At 39.8% G+C, this 20,082-nt stretch overlaps 2 protein-coding genes across 2 annotated transcripts in view; one reads left to right on the top strand and one right to left on the bottom strand.

Moving 5' to 3' along the window:
- The first annotated feature begins 803 nt into the window (after nt 1-803).
- On the top strand, nt 804-12,938 carry LOC134647266 (probable hydroxyacid-oxoacid transhydrogenase, mitochondrial). Its single transcript, XM_063501543.1, has 9 exons — nt 804-903; nt 1,307-1,385; nt 2,164-2,372; nt 3,083-3,170; nt 3,378-3,486; nt 5,001-5,314; nt 5,824-6,005; nt 12,282-12,552; nt 12,817-12,938. The coding sequence occupies exons 1-9, from the start codon at nt 851-853 to the stop codon at nt 12,898-12,900; spliced, it is 1,389 nt and encodes a 462-aa protein (XP_063357613.1). The 5' UTR covers nt 804-850; the 3' UTR covers nt 12,901-12,938.
- A 127-nt stretch (nt 12,939-13,065) lies between these two features.
- Nucleotides 13,066-20,082, bottom strand: part of LOC134647267 (leucine-rich repeat-containing protein 15) — a 64,154-nt gene continuing 57,137 nt past the window's right edge. Inside the window, exon 3 of the mRNA XM_063501544.1 lies at nt 13,066-15,989. Within this exon, the coding sequence (XP_063357614.1) occupies nt 13,385-15,976 (2,592 nt within the window). The 5' untranslated portion in view covers nt 15,977-15,989 and the 3' untranslated portion in view covers nt 13,066-13,384. The remainder of the gene's footprint in view (nt 15,990-20,082) is intronic.

Here is a 20,082-nt window from a genome sequence, read left to right on the forward strand (position 1 = left end):
CAAAGTTAGCGTGGTCAGAGTCTAACTATTGTTCACACGAGTGACAATATTTTTGTTAAGTATGTAGGTCATATAGTTAGGCCAGGGACTGCTGCTGTCTTCATTTCTAAAATAGAAAGAATCATACTGTCTTTGACTTAAACTAGAATTAGCACCCAAAAGAAAAGGATGACGTATAGTTTATTATTCTTATTTACTGATAAATGTGGTTTGCCACACTATACCTGTGCAATGAACCTAATGTCTCTCAGGCAGTCTGGCTTAGTGCTTTAGACGAGAAGAAAATGTCCTTCACTCAACACTAAAAAAAAACAATGGTGTCACTGTCAAATGTGATCTGTCATTGTGCATGCTTAACAACAAACTTTGATTGCATTCGTCATTAGTCAAAGTTTGTTAATGATATACAACGCTAAAAATAAATCGTAATAAAAAGTTCTTATCATTATTATTCGCTTGAAGTGGTATGGTTATGTAACCGGCAAATCTTACGCAATATTAACCCCTCATCTGACTTGTTTGTTTTGAAATGCAAATGAATACGTTGTCGGATAAAGTGATTTTCCACTTGTCTTTATCATTTGTTATAATTAACTTTAAAGTCTAATGTCAATCAACGTCACTTAGAGCATTTCGTTATACATATTTTATAGAATCAGGTAGTTGTCTCATGGGTGTGATATGAAACGAAAATAGTCATAATACTTGTTTATAGCTGCTTACAACTCACATTAAACAAGTTTGTATAATTGTCATATCATGCCCCTTATCTGTTTTATAAATATACAGTTGATATTAAGTATTGAGTTAGTCCTCTGTGACATTTTGTGAAAGGCAGTCCTTTATCAACATGGCTAGTCGCAAAAGAGTGTTTGACTTATTGAGGACTGTTAATCAAGCAGCGTAAGTATTAATTACTATTTAATAGTTTTCAATCTTAAAGGTTTGACTTTTGATACCTACAAAAGTAAGTTTATGACAACAATGTATCTATGAATTAAATAAAATCTCTGTATTATGTAGTTTATTAACTTCATTTGTTACTAGGTAACAATTCAATCTAGCAAGTCAATTTTAACATATTTTTAATAGTTTACTGATATGAAGTACCTATATAATTATGTAAAACATAGGTAATTTAGGCTCAATGTTACCGAGCTAATCAGATGTTAGACCCAAGAAGTGGATTTGAAACTTCTTTTTTTGTAACTACTTGAGTTTGGGCTTATAATACATGTTCAATATATAATTTATACTACATATATAATAAATAATTACACTAAGCGATTGATTTTGTATTTTTCAGATGCAAATGTCCAGCACACGGTCACCGGGGTAATGTCCAAGTATCTAATGCGACCCCTATACCATCCACTGCATTTGAGGCAAGTTTACAAAGCATTTAAAACCTTCACTATGTTCATTAGCTTTACTCGTAATGAACCATACTGGTACTTATACTAGTCATACTCATAGTGCTCATACTCATATAAATATAGAATTGAACACTGAATGTTAATTACGGTTTCACTCACATAGTTTTAGTCACTCGCGCGACATATTTCGTGGAGCCTAGTAATTCGACACCTGAATGTGTTTAAAGTAAACTTGTTCACATTTTTTTTCATTGTTGACTGATAAGCGAGTCTTATCTGGTGGAAAGCAACAGCAGCCTAAAGGCCCCAGTACACAATGGGCCATCGCCGGCCACTCCAAGGGATGCAGCCATGCGGTAGAATGAGATAGCAATATCACTTGCTCCCTCTAACGCATAAATGCGTCCCTTGGAGTGGCCGGCAATGGCCCATTGTGTACTGGGGCCTTAAGATGTAGATTCAGTAACAGCCTTTTCACCTTGGATATAAAGAGACATATTTACATATTTTATATGTAGACGTAGCTTTTGTCTATGAACTGGTACATGAGAAGTCAGGAATGATATTGCTATTTATAAGGAAATTAAACCGTACCTAGTATTTGTGGGTTCACTTAGAATGTGTAGTTTAATAAACATGGTAATACACCTTTGTTTTACAAATACCTTATTTTAATTGCGCAGTCAGACTAGTCCACGGGACAAAGAAAGCGTGGTGGGCTAGTTCAATGTTACACTTGGCACATCAAAAACAAACAGCAAGTAACACCAACAATCCATCATTACAGATCAAACACTCAACCGTCCGTTATGGCATCGGAGTCACACAAGAGGTTGGATATGACTTAGTTAACCTAGGAGCCAAGAGTGTGTGCGTCATGACGGACCCAAACGTCGCAAACCTGAGCCCCATGAAAGCAGTACTGGAAGCACTCACAAAGTCTGGAGTCAACTATAAGGTGTATGATAATGTTCATGTGGAACCAACGGAAACTAGGTAGGTCATAGGATAAGTAATGTCTAACATGCACCACTATTACTATCTCACTCACTGTATTCAATAGAAAGTGATAGGTAGACTCGCTTGGTTGGTTGCTCAGCGGATGATAACAAAAATCTGTAGTCATTCTCATAAAAAGTGACTGATAAAATACTGTGTACACACCATCAACACAGAGTCAAGAACAGTAATGTGTCCTTATCTCAGAATACCTCTTTAAACAAAACATGCACAATTATTAAAACTAAACCTGGTATTCCATGTCTCATTCTAACACCCCGATTCAAACTACTTACCACCACATAGGGCCACAGTTTTGTCATGGTCTCATGGTATACTATTACCTATGCATTTTTTTTCTACCTTAACTCAAACACTGTAAAGGGTATATTAAACCCACCGCCTAATTTTATGGTTCTCAAAAAACAGGCTGTATAATGATTACTACATAAGGTTTATGTAGTAATCATTATACAGCTCCGCCCGCGTGGAATTCGAACTATGTCAATGAGCTTCACCCCTAATTTTCTCTCCCTCTCCCGTGGAGGCGGAACTTGAAGTAAAGTTGACAGATGGATACGCTAGAATGTAGTATGTGTGTATCAAAACCAAGGTGTACCTATGCTGTAGACCCATGATGTCTGTGACAGAGCGCGGGGATTGGTGTTTACTGTGTATGTTTGTACCAAACGTGGATTTTCTTCCAGTTTCAAGGACGCAATAAAGTTCGCCCAAGAGAATGACTTTGACAGCTTCCTGGCAGTCGGTGGAGGTTCCACCATGGACACTTGCAAGGTAAGTTATGGCTAGGGATCTGTTGGCTACTGAGAGCCTACCGTGAACCACCTCGTGTTGCCTACCTCTCACACTTACGTACGAATTTACAAGTGCGACAGCGAGGCAACACGTCGAACGTGGTTCCCGGAGACCCTCTGTTCTGCCCGTTCAGAGAGCCAGTTTTCCTTGTGTAACATTGTATAATTTATTTTAATTTCATTGAAGGTTGCCAACCTGCTGTCCTGCTATCCAGGCTCGGAACTGATGGACTTCGTCAACGCCCCCGTTGGGAAGGCCAAGCAGATCGACAAAGTCTTGAAGCCTATGATAGCTAGTCAGTTTTTAGTAACCCGTGTTTTGTTTATTAGATAAGAGGGAGGTTATCATGGTTCCCATATTGACCCCTTGTGTTGCCCATGATAACCATTTGATAACCAAAGACGTCAACACACGCGCTTGGTTATAGTTTGATATGAACCTTCGTGCATTCCGATAAGGTTTACTTACGGTGGGGGCGGTGCACAACATGATTGGCTTTCATAGGGTTAAACCAGTTCCCGATGTCGGATTGGACTGAAATTTTGCATAGGTACTTATTAAGATCGATGACAATACATAATTTTGTCCCATCAAGGTTATCTGATGATGGAGGCCAAAGGTGGTCATAATTGTGTAATAAAAACATATTTGTTTGTAGATATATGTAGTGCAAATTTTATGTGTAGATACCTATAGGTGTAGGTATTAATCTCTTCCACATCATTAATGAGCTAAAACTGAAAATTGATACGATTGGTGCTAAATTCTAATACATAGTCTACCTATCTACCGTTGTATTAATTAGTGCACTTATGGCATTAGACAATTATCGGTTAAAGAATCACAATGAATGCTAAACGTAGACGGCGCCAGTTTTATATGACAAACTATTGTTATCTCGAGTGAAGCCATAAGCATAATGATTCGTGCAGAAATCGATCACATCCCAATGAATCCTAATTAGTTTCGTCTCTGGTTATAGGTCACAGTCATAAAGGCTGTTGTTTTCACGAAAAATAGTGCTTAAGCATTCTTTTATCTAGGAAGTCTAGCGGAGCCCATTTAAAAAATAGTCACATTCAGGAATTTTGGGTGTGCTCACTTGGTACTGGTTTTCTGAGCAAAAACGGTACCACAACCAGGTATTCCCGATTCCTGCCGTACAAAATCAGTAGGAGGAGCATTCCTTATTTAGTATCGAATCGGAAAAGCACTAAGATGAGGGAGGAGGACATGACCTGATAACTTTTGGATATATGTAAGGTTTTCATGAAAAAAATACCACATTCTTGGCTGTTCATAATGCCGACTTCACGACTTCTATGCATCAGCGCCTTATTGACAACGAAAAACCTGGTATATTTTGCTTGAAAATACCATGATACATCTATACTCGGTCAACCAGATCTTGACAGTAGAAAAAGGCGGCAAATTTGAAAAATAAAATAAATAAATAAATAAATAAATATTATAGGACATTCTTACACAGATTGACTAAGTCCCACAGTAAGCTCAAGAAGGCTTGTGTTGTGGGTACTCAGACAACGATATATATAATATACAAATACATAAATACATAGAAAACACCCAAGACTCAGGAACAAATATCTGCGTTAATCACACAAATAAATGCCCTTACCAGGATTCGAACCCAGGACTGCGGCTTAACAGGCAGAGTCACTACCCACTAGGCCAGACCAGTCGTCAAAATGTAGGCGCGAAAGGATTTCGTCCCATAGAAAATTTGAATTTCGCGCCTTTTTTTACTGACAAGATTTGGTTGACCAGCTATATTTAATATTTTTCCAGTCCCAACAACCAGTGGAACCGGCAGCGAAACGACCGGCGTCAGCATCTTCGACTGCGAAACCATTAAAGCCAAGACTGGAATCGCAGGCGGCGCCCTCCGCCCGCTCCTGGCCATAATAGACCCTCTCCACACCCTGACAGTACCGCAAACTGTGGCCAACTATGCTGGCTTCGATATCTTCTGTCACGCCTTGGAGAGTTTCACGGCGATACCTTATACGAAGCGGGAGCCGTTTCCCAGTCCGGCCGCGAGATCTCAAGCTTATCAAGGCAGTAATCCTATATCTGATGTTTGGGCCAGATTTTGTCTGCAGGTAGGTCTTAACTTTTTTCCTATTCCAATTTCGTGTCTTTGAGCTTACTACATATTATTCTACCATGCCTTAGAGACTCACTGAGATAGCGACCCATTTTCATCAGAAATTAAATTAATAATCTCTTTCAGAGTGCGCACTAGATGGCGCTGATAAATAAGTTTCATGACTATAATTAAGTATTTTTTTATGATTTGTACTTTTGTGCCTGTGACAGCGGGTAGAAAAGTCAAATTTTACGTTCCCAACTTATACGTAAGCCACCTACGTAAATAACGCCGCCTACAACAATAATGATGCACGCGGCTTTGCATGGAGATTATCAGTCTTTCATAGTTACAAGCTAGCGGGAAATAGTATTTTATTTTAATGGTGTTTATTGTCTTTTACACCACCATTTGCACACGCTGCCCAATGGGTGAAGAATTTAGATATCGTATTGTAAATATTGTAATTGATAATTAGCGACTCTGTAAATGCCATACGAATAAATAAATTGTCTTTTACAGACTATCCAAAAATACTTCGCTCGCGCAGTATATAACGCAGATGACCTCGACGCCCGTTCAGGCATGCACCTCGCAGCAACTATGGCCGGCGTCGGTATCGGTAACGCCGGCGTGCATCTCTGCCACGGACTCGCCTATCCCATCGCGGCGCGGGGCAAGAAATTTATACCGAAGGACTATGGGTACGTAGCTAAACTTCGTCAGGATGCCTACTATTCACGCAGAATACCTGCTATTCGCTAGCTTAGTGTATAGCGCAGAAGATCTCCACGTCCGTTCAGGCATGCACCTCGCAGCAACTATGGCCGGCGTCGGTAACGGCAATGCATCTCTGCCACAGAGTGACATACCCTACCGCGGAGCGGGACAAGAATTTTATACCGAAGGACTATGGGTACGTAGCTATAGGCTTCGTCAGGATACCTTAGAGTTAGACTATTCGCTAGGTGTACAACCTATGTATAGGAAGGACTATCGATAGGTATACGTAGCTATGGTTACTGTGTCGCCAAGACATCACAACCATAATTTATACTTAGTAATTACCTATAGTTTATACCAAAGGGCTATGGATACGTTGGTTTATAAAAAAGCTTTAAGTAGTATAAAATGTATTGATCTATCGCAAACGTTAAATTTTCCTTTCTTATTCTGTATATCAGTTTATCAGTGTCGTACGCAGCGCGATACCGACCGGACGTGTACTTTCTGCCGCTATAATGGCTAATAACGTAATTAAGTGTGCGACGTGCAATATTGTGATATGTGAACTGCTAGCATTTGTGCAAAATAAAATAGGTGTAATGGAGGAGGAAAGTTTAGTGCGATTGTGCTCAACAGCTTTTTCGGTGAAGGATATAGAGGCCGCAAAGAACCTATTGTTTGCATCTATCTCGACGAGCATTAGAAAAATCACAAGAAAAAATGTCGGCAAAGAACAAAGAGACCTTCAAGATATTATTTCGATTTTTAAACAGACCCAAGCTGAATTAATGCCCATTTTTGTTGCCAAGGAGTTACACTTGCTCCCGCCCGTTACATTCGATTACGTTGACATAACTAGGACGCTAAAAGAATTAGTAATTATGCGAAATGAGATTGATAAAATAAAAAACAGTTATGCTACAGAACTTCAACTAAACGAAATTAAAAATGAGCTTAAAGACTTGAAGGAATCGTCTGCTATAAATTACAATTATTGTGATTTGAACGTAAATAAAATAAGAGGAGGCGGAGGTAGGTTAGAAAGTAATTGTTATGATAGTGGACCTACAGGTCTACCTCACATATCAGAAGATGCAAGTAACGGACATTCAAATCACAGTCCCCAGGCATCGGCGAATCAGCGCACGCAAGATGATTACAGAAACCTTCCGTCCCTGTCACACTCGTCCCCGCAACCGGTATCACCTGTGCGTCAGTTGCAGCAACAATCACCTGAACGCGAGAAGAGCGCGGGCGCATCACATGCACTAGCGCGAGTGACTGAGACGGAGAACGTCGAACGCAGCCCCCGTAGCAGAGAGTTTGACGTGTGGTCCAAGCGACAAACTGAGTGCGTTCTAGAAAGTGACGAGATGAGTGGTAGAAATAAAAAGGACCAGTCAGAATGGAAAACTGTTCCGGCGAGGAAGAAAAGGAAGAGGTTTATTGGTGTTGAGGGAAAAGCTAATATCACTGCATCGGATGCGAAATTTAAAGCCGCGGATATACAAACGCCTCTTTTTGTGTACAGAGTAGATAGTGAAGTCAGTGAAAGCGACATAGCCAGTTATATTATGCAAAAGACACAGGTTTGCGTAACAGTCAAGAAAATAAATATACAAAGACACAATCGCTATAGCGCATTTAAAATATTTGTACCATACACCAAGTTGTCTTTGTTCCTTGTAGATGATTTATGGCCGGCGGGAGTTAGATGTCGTAAGTTTGTTTACTTCGATAGGCAGGTGTATGAGGATAAGAAAATAACGGTGCGATCAGCTGACAAGTCTCAATTACCTATTTAAGAAACAGATATATTATGGCTAAAAGTTCTCAAATAAGAATAATAAGTTTTAACTGTAAATCGATCACCCGTTCAGTAGAGTGTGTAAGACAGTTATGTCAATCAGCTGACATTGTTATGCTACAAGAAACCTGGTTGCAGGCAGAAAATATAGGATTTTTGGGCAGCATCGACTCGAACTTTGAATTCACAGGGAAATCTGCCATTGACAGTGAAATTGGCCTCTTGCGGGGGCGGCCTTATGGCGGGGTCGGTATCCTGTGGAGGAAAAATGTGTTTGACGCGGTATCGGTTGTGAAGTGCAATAGTGCGCGTATAACGGCTATTAGAATACAATCGGCTGGGCGTTCGCTAGTGTTATTCTCTGTTTACATGCCTACCGACTGCGCGGAGAACGTTGCGGAGTTTACGGAGTGTATGGGCGAGATTGCGGCCGTAGTGGAGGAGTGCAAGGTAGACTCAGTGCTAGTAATTGGTGACTTTAATGCGCATCCCGGTAATAGGTTTGGAAACGAGCTTAAGAATTTTTGTGGCGACCAAGCCTGGCGTTGTGCGGACATTGAGATGCTGGGACAGGACTCGAACTCATATACATACGTGAGTGATGCACATGGTACGACGAGTTGGCTGGATCATTGTATTGTATCTGAAGCGGCGTGGCAAATGATAGTGAACATTAGGATACAATATAATGTCTTCTGGTCTGATCATTTACCTCTTGAAATAGTATGTGATTTTAATGTATTAAGAGTTAAGTCAACAAATGAAATAAGGGAACCGAACAAGATTGTATGGGGTGAAAGAAAGCCGTGTCAAATTGCTCTGTATCAGGAACACTGTAATAGGGTACTAAGATGCATTGATTTTCCCCATGAGCTAAGAGACTGCTGTGATCGACTTTGTACTAACACAGATCACAGGCGAGTTATTGATGACTTATACTCTAGTCTAATAGATGCTTTAAAACATGCCGCATCTGTGAGCTGTGAGAGTACAAAGGCGAAGGTCTGGAGAAAGAAACAAGTGGTCGGGTGGAACAAGCATGTGAAACCACTTCATGCGGAGGCTCGACTTAGTTTTCAGACTTGGGTTCTGCATGGTAAACCTAGGTCGGGGCGCTGTTTTGACGTCATGGTAGAAACAAGGAAGAAGTTTAAACAAAAATTAAAATGGTGTCAGGACAACGCGGACCGGATTAAAGCGGATATTCTTGCTAGACACCATACAGACAAGAATTTTAGCAGTTTTTGGAAGCAGACGAGTAGGATGGGTCCTGGGTCGAGCCTTCCCGTGAATGTGATGGGTGAAATGAATCCGGAAAGAATAGCGGAACTATTCAAAGCCCATTTCAAGGTCGAGTCGCCGTTGGGGCCATCAAGGGATCCGCCCATTACGGTGCAGCTTGGCTCTAGAATGCTTATAAGGTTTGCAGCCGGTGAGGTGAAAGCGGCAGTGAAGGGCATGACCCGCGGAAAGTCACCTGGGCATGATTCCCTTAGTATAGAACATCTCCAGTATGCCGGGGATCATTTGCCTAGGGTACTTGCCATGCTCTTCACTCTATGCATTGGTCATAGTTACTTGCCTGACGAGATGATTAAAACGGTTGTAGTACCTGTACCTAAAAACCGTACAGGCGACTCGTCGGATATAAGTAACTACAGACCAATCTCACTGGCGACCATAGTAAGTAAGGTGTTGGACAGTATGCTTGACAAGGCGCTGGAGAAGGTTGTGCCGCTTCACGACGGCCAGTTTGGGTTTAGGTCAGGTCTATCAACCGAGGCTGCGGTTCTGTGCCTCAAGCATACTGTCCGATATTACACAGATCGTAGAACACCAGTTTACGCATGCTTCTTGGACTTATCCAAGGCATTCGACCTGGTGTCCTACGATCTCCTATGGAAAAAGCTAAGCCGAGCTGCGGTACCTGGAGAGCTGGTTGAGCTGTTTAAATTTTGGTACAACAATCAGAGTAACAGGATAAGATGGGCGGGTTCGCTGTCTGACTCCTACAAATTACAGTGCGGGGTAAGACAGGGAGGCCTAACTTCGCCAAGGCTATTCTGCCTATATATGGACCACCTAATTGATGAGCTTAGCGGTACTCGAGCGGGTTGTTCAGTCGGAGGGCAGTGCTTCAACAACATCAGCTACGCTGATGATATGGTGTTACTTAGCCCTTCGGTGTGCGCACTGAACAAGCTACTGGCCATATGCGAAAGATACGCAGGGGCACATGGCCTCAGGTACAATTCCAATAAGACTGAGTTACTAATTTTCAAAGCTGGCACAAAAACATACAACATAGTACCACCAGTCATGTTAGGGGGCGCTCAGTTGAAATTAGTAACCCAGTTTAAGTACCTGGGGCATTGGGTCACTGAGTCTCAAAATGATGACACGGACGTAGAGAGGGAGCGCAGGGCACTATCAGTAAGAAGCAACATGTTGATCCGCAGGTTTGCGAAATGCACAACAAGTGTTAAATTAACCTTGTTCAGATCGTATTGCCAAACTTTTTACACTTGCAGCCTGTGGATCAACTGCACAAAGAAAGCGTATAGTGCGCTGCGCGTCCTCTACAATAACGCGTTCAGGATGCTGATGGGGCTGCCGCGGTACTGCAGTGCTTCGGGGATGTTCGCGGAGGCACACACGGACGATTTCCATGCCATTATGCGCAAACGCGTCGCGTCCCTGATGCGCCGTGTACGCGGCAGCACCAACGGGCTCTTGAGCGCGGTCGCAGGGGCCCATGAGAGCCCAATATTTGGACACTGGGCGAAATCTCACGCGCCACATGCGCAGTTTAATTTAATTTAATATAGTTTAATTTATTTAGGAATGATTTATTTAATTTATTGTATGTTAATGTATTGTGTTAATCTTTGTGTGTACCCTCATTGTTTGTTTGTAATTGTGATATGGATATATTGTCCGAAATAAAAGCTTTTTAATTTTTTAATTTAATTTAATTAAGCACTAGCGACCCACCCCACCTTCGCACGGGTTAACAAATTATACATAAACCTTCCTCTTGAATCACTCTATCTATTAAAAAAACTGCATCAAAATCCGTTGCGTAGTTTTAAAGATCTAAGCATACATAGGGACAGACAGACAGCGGGAAGCGACTTGTTTTATACTATGTAGTGATTTTTACTATTTTTGTCTATACACACTGACCAAACATGTGACGTTAACTTGTTAGCACTTTCATACTCTGTACCAAATCTGTCTTTTCAAGGTTAGTATCACTTAACAAATCGTTAAATACCAAACTGGATTAACAGAATGACGAAGCGTCGCTACAAGGAAAACGTTCATATATTTTCGCTCAGTAATTCCCCTAATTATTTATGCAAGGTTTTACCAGCGGATTCGTTCTGCTTATCTAGACTTTAAACTCTTGGAAGGTCAAGTACCAAAACCAGTAGGTTACATTTTAATAAATCTGCAGTATCTGTATATTGCTACAAAATGTTATTTGCGATCGGTTGGTTCCATTGGTCAATTATGGTGACTCGAAAATACAGACTAGAGTATGTTCAGATATTTTTGACTGACTGGACTACCACCCCACAGACAGGACATCCTCTAGACTGAGCATAGTAACGCTACCCCCTCTGCCACAAATATACGGTAGTTTTACTCCATCTTCGAGTCAAGTGTCAGAATCCACCCATAATTCCAAAATGCAAGAAACATAATGACCTTGTCTGTGCTAAGAAATGTAGGTTTAGCTTACAATCGTATATAACCGACTTATCGCAACACACGTGCGTAAGGATAAAATGTTATGTAAAACATGTTGTAATGTAATTCTAAGAAAAACAGTCACTCGTTTATACGAGTATAACGTGAAAAATTAATTGTAAATCGTTTCCTTAGCACGAGGCAGGTGATTGCTGAATTCCATAATAGATGGCGTTACTAGTACTGTACTGTTTTATTACCTAGTGTATCTATTAGAAAAGCGATGGAAAAGCCGAGCTAAAATAAACTAAATAATATCGATAAGTGAGTGCCCAGCTGTGCCACGTATTTAATACATATCCTTTTTTTCTACGATATTCAAAACAATTGATATCATTCCCATCATTCCCATGCTGTTGCGAATTTTACGATGTAAACATTAGACAGGCATTCTAAATATCTAATTGACGTCACCACAGAATAAATAATAGTACTAAGTACAGAAGACTCACTCTCTAACAAAACGCGTCTGTTACGATCAGCACAGATATGGCCGCTAGGTGGCGACAGCGCCACGCGCGGCTTATGGCGTTCCCCAAAATTGGGGCCGGAACGGATGTACTTTTAGCTACCTGTAGCAAAGCGACGAAATCGCGGAGTGAGACACGCCTGACGTCACTTATACTGATGACCATACGCTTCTCCTCCATTTAATCATAACTTGTGACCCTAAACCCTAACTTCTTTTTAGGAAAAAGCCCATGATCCCCCACGGCCTCTCAGTCGTGGTGACCGCCCCAGCAGTGTTCCGCTTCACCGCCGTCAGCGACCCTGACAAGCACCTCGAAGCCGCTAGCCTCCTCGGAGCTGATACCACTGGCGTCAAGCAGGCAGATGCTGGGAAATTGCTGGCCGATACCATACTCAAGTACATGGATTTGATGAAGATTGAGAACGGATTGAAGGCGCTTGGGTTTTCTGGAGAGGATATTCCGAATTTGGTGCAAGGAGCTCTGCCACAGGTTTGTTAACTATTTTAATGTTAAGTAGATTGTCACGATAGGCTGATAGGTACTGGATTGTATTGATAATACGATACTAAAGTACCAACATCGATTATTGATGATGAAAAATGGATCGAAAGTGTGCGTGGATACGCTATAGGGCCTACAGGGGGTGGTTTAGATACTGAATATACTTATCTACCTTGTAAGTTGTTGTTAACTCGTTGCTTTGATTATTGAATTGTATTCCATAAGGAGTTAATGTTTTGTTTTACTTTTCAGCAACGGCTGTTGAAAATAGCACCGCTCCCACAATCAGAAGAAGATTTATCAATGATTCTAGACGAATCAATGACCGTCTTTTGATAAGAATACATATATTATCTATGTGATACGTAAATGTACCTAATAATGTTGTTAAAAATTGTTTAAATAAATATTGTCAATGTTACATCGTTTTTTTTTTTGAAAAATATATTCTACTCAAGTAAGAATGGGAGCAGTTTAGATTACATTAAACAAACAACAATATTTTTTAGTACCTAGTTTATTTTTAATAATAAGTACATAAAATAAACCTAAAACTAATTTGTATTATATATAATATGTATACCTTAAATTAATTTGTTGTAAAAATTTGACTTTTCATTTGATACTTTCATTCTTTAATTAAAACAAGTGACGCGCTAGATGGTCCCGACGAACGAGATGAAGCTACCGTATTATGAAATGCTCTTTGTTAGTACCTAGTGCCCGACTAGCGCTTACAACTACATCACGTACTGCTTACGTAAATTACAGCAGCTGTTAATGTTGCAAGTTCTTAATGTAAAAGGTGCCTCCGCGCGGCTCAGACCGCCTCTGGCACGATGTTGTTGTGGTGGAACGGACTGCTTTCATACATATTGGAAGCCTTCACTGTGACACTGTGCAGAGGCTGGTAGCGGTTCAGCTTAGGGGTAGCCGGACCCGTCAGGTCCTCCGATAGCTGCTGATATACCAGACCACAGTCTTTTTTCGTGCGGCCCTGTTGACTCATGGCAGCAATTATGGCACTATTGTATCTCATTTGCTTATCTCTCCTACTGCACACCACCATAACTACCTTGGCGATAATGAGCATCAACAATATAGCCCCCAGGATGGCGATGAGGATAGGCCACAGGTATAAGTAGTGGCCGTGCTCGTCTTCCTTGACCATGGAAGCTTCCTTAATGTAGGGATAGAAGTCTGGTTCGGGGTCGCCGAACACGTTATCGTTCTCCAATAACTTAACATCGATTTCAACTTTGCTGTCCTCGCGGATAGTTGGCACGGTGGATTTGGCTTGTTTGCTCAGGGCGGGCTTCTCTTTCAGCTTGACGCTGAGGTCCATGTCGTTGCTGTCCTCATCCTCACCGGAGTCGTCATCCTCTTGATCGTCGTCATCCTCATCTTCGTCGTCGTCAGAGTCATCGGCACCGTCTAAATCCTCATCATCGTCGTCTTCTTTGTCGTCGTCAGTCTGATAAGTGTCTTTTCCGTCATCGGCAATTTTGCCGTCGTCTAGAGTCTCCTTAAGGTCGAAATTGCCCACATCGTCTTTGTCGATTCTCTCCCAAATTTCCTCATCCGATACGCTAGGAAGAGGCTCGACTGGGTGAATAATAGTGGAACCGCAAGTTTTCTTTGTAAGAGCCTCCCAGCTGTACGTCCCTTCCTCTTCCTTACCGTCTCTGGCCAGGTTGGCGATGCTGGCGGACTCGCCATTAGATGAAACCTTCTGCTTGCTTAACCACGTCATTAGGTTTTCAAATTCACGGCCGCAAGCCAAAGGATTGTTGCTAATGTCCAGAGTGCGCAGTTTTTTCAGATTTTCCACTTCAGGCAATTTGATCTCTGCAATCCTGTTATGTGAAACATTCAGGAAACTCAAGTTGCCAAGAAGTGTTTTGGGATGATTCTTTTCCAACTTCCATAGAGAAGTCAACTCAGCGTGGCTCAAGTCCAGCCACTGTAACGTGGGATTATGAAGGAAAACTTCCGCTGAAAATGTTTTGATTGGGTTGCCTTGCAGATTCAGCCTACCGAGCTCAGTATTCTTTTCGAAGATCTTAATGTCAAGTGTCGTCAACATATTGTTGGCCAAGTTGATGTCCACTAGTTTAGGGCAGCGCGAGAATACTTGATTACTGATTGATTTGATCTTGTTGCCGGACAGATTGATCTGAGAAAGTGCGGTGAAAGTCCTTAGTGCGTTGTCGGAAATTTCTTCAAGGCCACAGTTTGAAGCCTCAAATAAGTACATATTGAATTGATCAGCGGAACAGTTGAATCCATCTTCTGGCAGCTTCTTCAGTCTAGGGTTATAAGAGATTTTGAAAATATCCAATTCAATGTTTTCTTTGATAAGAATGCTTGAAATGAAATCGAGATTATTATAGGAGAGGTCCAAGTAGTTGAGTTCAATCAGCTTGTGGAAAGCTTGGTTGTGTATCTTTTCAATGTTATTTCCGCTGAGGTTAAGATTGGCAATGTACGTCATTCCATTGAACATAGATGGTCCGACAAACTTGATATTTGTCTGACCAGCATTCAACGTAAGCAAGTCGGAAACTTGTAAGTCATATACAGTATCAATTGGATTCCTTTGAATGTGGAGCGTGGCAAGCTCGGTATTTTCCGAAAAAATGTCATTGGGTAGAGACTGGATGTTATTATCGCTCAAGTCAAGTTCTTCCAAGTCTAAGAGCTTCTTGAACGTATCGGGATCCATTTCTGACAAATTATTGCCAGCCACATTCAGATACATCACGCTAGGTAGATTTTTGAAACTGTGAGGGGTAATGTATTGCATGTTGCAGTAGGATAAATCAAGTTCCTGCACGGATGATGCATTCAAGAAATAATCCTGTGTGTTGGGTGCAGGGAACTTCAAAGGGTTGTTGGAAAGAGTTAGCAACAACAATTTCTTGTTGTTCGCAAACGTCTCAGGGTGAAGACTCTTTAGCTTATTGTTGGATAGGTTGACCGCATAGAGGTCCTGCAGGCCATGAAAAGCGTTAGGGCCGATCGTGCCAATCGTGCTGTTCACAATTTTCACAGTTGCGATTTGGTGAAGGCCGAGCTTCTTGAAGATATAATCGTCTAGATTAATGGGGAATCTTGGATCAGCGTTTTCAATCACTATGTCTGTGATGTCATCGCCGAATTTCTGCGTGCCAATTTCGAGACGGTTGCATTTGGCTATTTTGTATCCTTGGGTGGCGGTGCAAATGCAATCTCTAGGGCAGGGCTTGTCCTCACTGAAGAGAACTTTCTGGTCGTCGGCGGTCTCGTAGTCGTCATACTGGTAGAGGAAGTTGTCGTCCTTGTCAGTCTTAGCAGTCTTGTTGGCGGGCTCGCTAAACGCTAGCGTGCACGCCACCAGGAGCAGTAGTAACTCCCGGAGCCTCGTCCCCATGTCGTAGCGAACTCTGAAATGCGAAAAATACCACTATTAGAACGGATTACATCAAGGCTTTTTCTCGAAACCACGCGGTCGGTCACGTTACAAATAACAGTGCTTAACAATGGTATTTCCTTTTCGTACTATTTTTCAACTTTTAGTTTACCAAGACCACAATGGACTTAATATGTTGTGTTCAAAGCAAGAATGAATAATATTCTTTTGTTTACCAGACATAAAATCTATTTGCAGGTGCCGGATAAAATAAATTGTGCTGTTATTTGCCTTGTGTAGAGGAGTGATCAATTGAAATTGTGCCTGCTTGGAGAATGCGATAGTTAACAGCTGGCAAATGAGTTAGTGTAGATATAGGCATGGCGCGTTATAAAACAGATGGTCCTGGCATTGTTCTAGTGAAATCTTATCTGCGCTATGTATGTCCATCTGTCAGTCTATTGGAGGAGATATGTGACACTCGGCAAGCGATTGTTCTCTGCTACTTAGTAAGGTCACTGCATAGGATGCTTTTTGTAATATATTATATTATTAGTCAAAGGGACAATTAATCTCGATGGCATTCGATTTCGTCTCATTTAGTTTTTAAGAATTTGCGAAAGTCACAAAACAGCTATTTTGGGTTTGTTTAATCATAATCAAATTGGAATATGATCTAACGTTGGTCTACAGCGAGGAAAATGACAACCGGTTGACCTTAACACAAACACGAAACAATGCAAATCGTATATTGCCTGTAGGTAAGTGAGAAATTCAACAGTGTCGCACATATTTTTGCTTTGATTATTACCTAACCTACCTGTTCGACAAATTTAGCAGATTTGGAATACGACTTATGTACCTACTTATTTACCTACATATTTGTTCATTATTTTTTTATTGCACAGAATAATGCAACATGGATAAAAAACTGACTTATAGACATAGAGGACTCTCTGACAGTCTGCCTTCCTTTTATGTACCTATTTACCTAACATATTATTACTAACGTAGTTAGGTAAGTTTAATAAGAATTGCCCTATACAGTTAAAACTATTGTATTGCTCGTTTTAGAGATTTCCCTCAGTTTCTTTGCTAGCTTAAGTATTTTAGTTGAAATACTTAAACATTTTAGATGCTAATATCTAAGTATTTAATTTACCCTTAAACCTGATTAGTAATTATTTATAAGTTCTCGCATGGCGTGTAAGGTCAAAAGTTTATTTTGTATTGTGGAAACGAAATCGAAAAAGTCGAACTTTTATATTCAAAAAAAGGGCTCGGTTTAAAAGTTCTTCACATCAAATGATAGAGTACCTACTTAATAATCGCGCCGTGTTACACAGCTCTTCCTTCGTCAATACGAATTTACTACCTACACTAAGGGCAGACAAAATGACTTCTAAAGAACTGTTTGTGCCGGCACTGCATACAATTTTACACATTCACATGCAAGTGTTTAATAAAAAGAGAAACTATTCGCTGAATAATTATTCATTTAAGTTGAGTAATGTTGTTTCAATTCGTAATTCCAACCAAATATTTACTGTCTATTAACTATGCGTCATTTTGATGAACTGTCCGAAACATACCTTTGATGATTATGAATTCTAAGAAATGATCACTAATTGCACTAAGAATAACAAAGAAAGTTGACACTTTAAGGAATTTATACTTTTTAGTTACGAGTATGGCGGTTCACTGTTAGAGAACGCATCGCTCTGAGGATTCAGGTAGATAACAAGAGATTAGATAGCGGTGGGTGCCGGTCCACCCACCTTGAATCAACAATGATACATTCAAGATATAATTATGTATTGGACGTGTAACTTGTACCTACCACAATACATTAAATCGAGCGGAACGAGCGGAGCGTTTTTAATCACTTTTGAACTGTAAAAATGTTTGACCAGTAGGTAGGTCTTATTTGTGACTAACGCACTTAAGGATCATTTATCAAAACTTAAGATTTTGAACAGTAAGTACTTGTAATTGTTGATTCTTTACACAAAACTACCGGGTGACGATTTAAGTAGGTACGTAAGATAGATACCTACTCAATAACTTTGATAGAGACATCAAGATGGTACTGCTAAATAAGAGATAAAATGATAAATATGTTTGTTAATATCTCTACCTACGTGACGAACGAAATTAATGTTTGAGTCATGTTACTAGTTTCTCTAGATTAAATGTTTATGTAAAAAAAAACAGTAAACAAATGTGACATCGTTTTACATGAATATAAACGAAACCTTGCAAAACTAGACCAACTAAGTACGTACCTAAGGTAAAGGGCCCCTGTTTCGGCAGGTTAAGGCTCTTGAGAGTTTGTATATTACTAATATTACTAAGCATATCAACACCTTGAAAGCTTTTGAGTAAGTTATATTAGTTCTTTGTTAATAATTTAATGTATAAACTATAGGGTTTTAGTTGAAACTTTTTTTTATATGAATTTTTTCGTGAACCTCTTATTTGGCTCCCATTTCGTGATACAAATTTAGCTCAGCTCCTAAGTTCGTGAATTCGTGTCCCCTGTTTCGTAATAAAGTTTTCTTAGAGTAATTGGTGATAATTTGCTGATAATCATTTTAAATTACCTACTTACGAGTAATTGTAAGGTCAAATTAAAAATAATATTGAAAAAAAAAATTAAATTGAGAGCTAAGTAGCTTAAAGCTTTTTGTACTCGTCGACTTTAATGGTTGAATTAAGACTTCGTAAACCATATGGGTACTTTAATACTTGATTAAAAGCCGAAACTATATAAATAAAAATAAAAAAAATACCAAATTTTTTTTTTCTTACAAAAAAAATATTAACTATTTTATACGTTAAATATAAACATACACAAAAATAAATCAAATAAATTGAATTATAAATAAAATTGTGCTAGTAGTTAATATGAGAAATTGAGAATATACGTGGAATATACTTACCTTAAAAATAACTCGGGTCACATTCAAACTCGTTTTATGAGAATTCTAGTGAAAAAAACATATACCGAATTTCGCTCATACGAAACTTCATGAAATACATGAATTGTTTTCTAATTTATTTTTTTAATTATCTTCGTTGTTATATTTAAAAACAAGCACTCAAAATGTATCTAGAAAATCCTTGTTTCGTTAGTGGCACGAAATAAGAGACACCCGAAAATATAATGACCGCTATTTCGTGAGTCGATTTATTGCAATTTTAAGGTATTTCTATGCATATATTCAATCTTTTTTCTTATCAAATCAATTACTAAGGAACCCACAGAAACATTCCCAAAAACTTTTTTTCGAATGGGTTTAGCTTTTCCTTCCTATAAGCTTAACAAGTGAGAGCGCGCACCTTACGCCTAAAAAAAGTGCACGCATACAACACAGTTGTTCGCGGCCGTCTGACAGTTTCGACCGTCGTATTACTCTCAGTTTAATCACTAAAATATTGGTTATTATTTTATTGAAGAGATTAAATAATACAGATTTTTTTCATATGTATAATTTGAATAAAAAATATTTGTATTTCTTATTATTTGCGCCAGAAACAAAACTAACGAAATAACGTACTAACACGAACTTGGGGCCCTTTACAACGTTAAACAAATATTATATTACAAGATTGATTGATTAGGTAGCTTAGGCGTAGGTATACAATAACAGCGTAGACTAGGTATTTGGCATATTGATGATACCGAAAGCTAAGTTACAACACCTTTCGCATATTAAACACTAGTCGTTAGATAAATGATTCGCTTTGCATACAATCGGAACTGGGGGCCTATGCTATGTCGTAGTGCGTGCAAAAATGCAAATCGATTAACCGGCTGCATTTAATCGGGACAATTTATGAATCACTTTTATATCCCTGGCCCAAATCGGATAGTGACGTAAGACATCTTTATTCCTTCGATGAAAGTCTGTTGAACCAGATGCATATGATAAAGTAGGTCTCAATACCGCAATACCGAGTGTTCGATTTGATACAGGTGTCATGTTCATGATTGAATTTACACTTTGCTGATATTAGGTGAGGGTCAATCGGTCCTGGCTAGGAGTACGGGCGGCCGATTGCCTTTGAGTTATATTTGGTAAGTACGTATTTGATTCTCAATTTCATTCAACTGTGGCAATTCA

Source organism: Cydia amplana, chromosome 4 (assembly GCF_948474715.1).
Source record: "Cydia amplana chromosome 4, ilCydAmpl1.1, whole genome shotgun sequence".
Lineage (NCBI taxonomy): Eukaryota > Metazoa > Arthropoda > Insecta > Lepidoptera > Tortricidae > Cydia > Cydia amplana.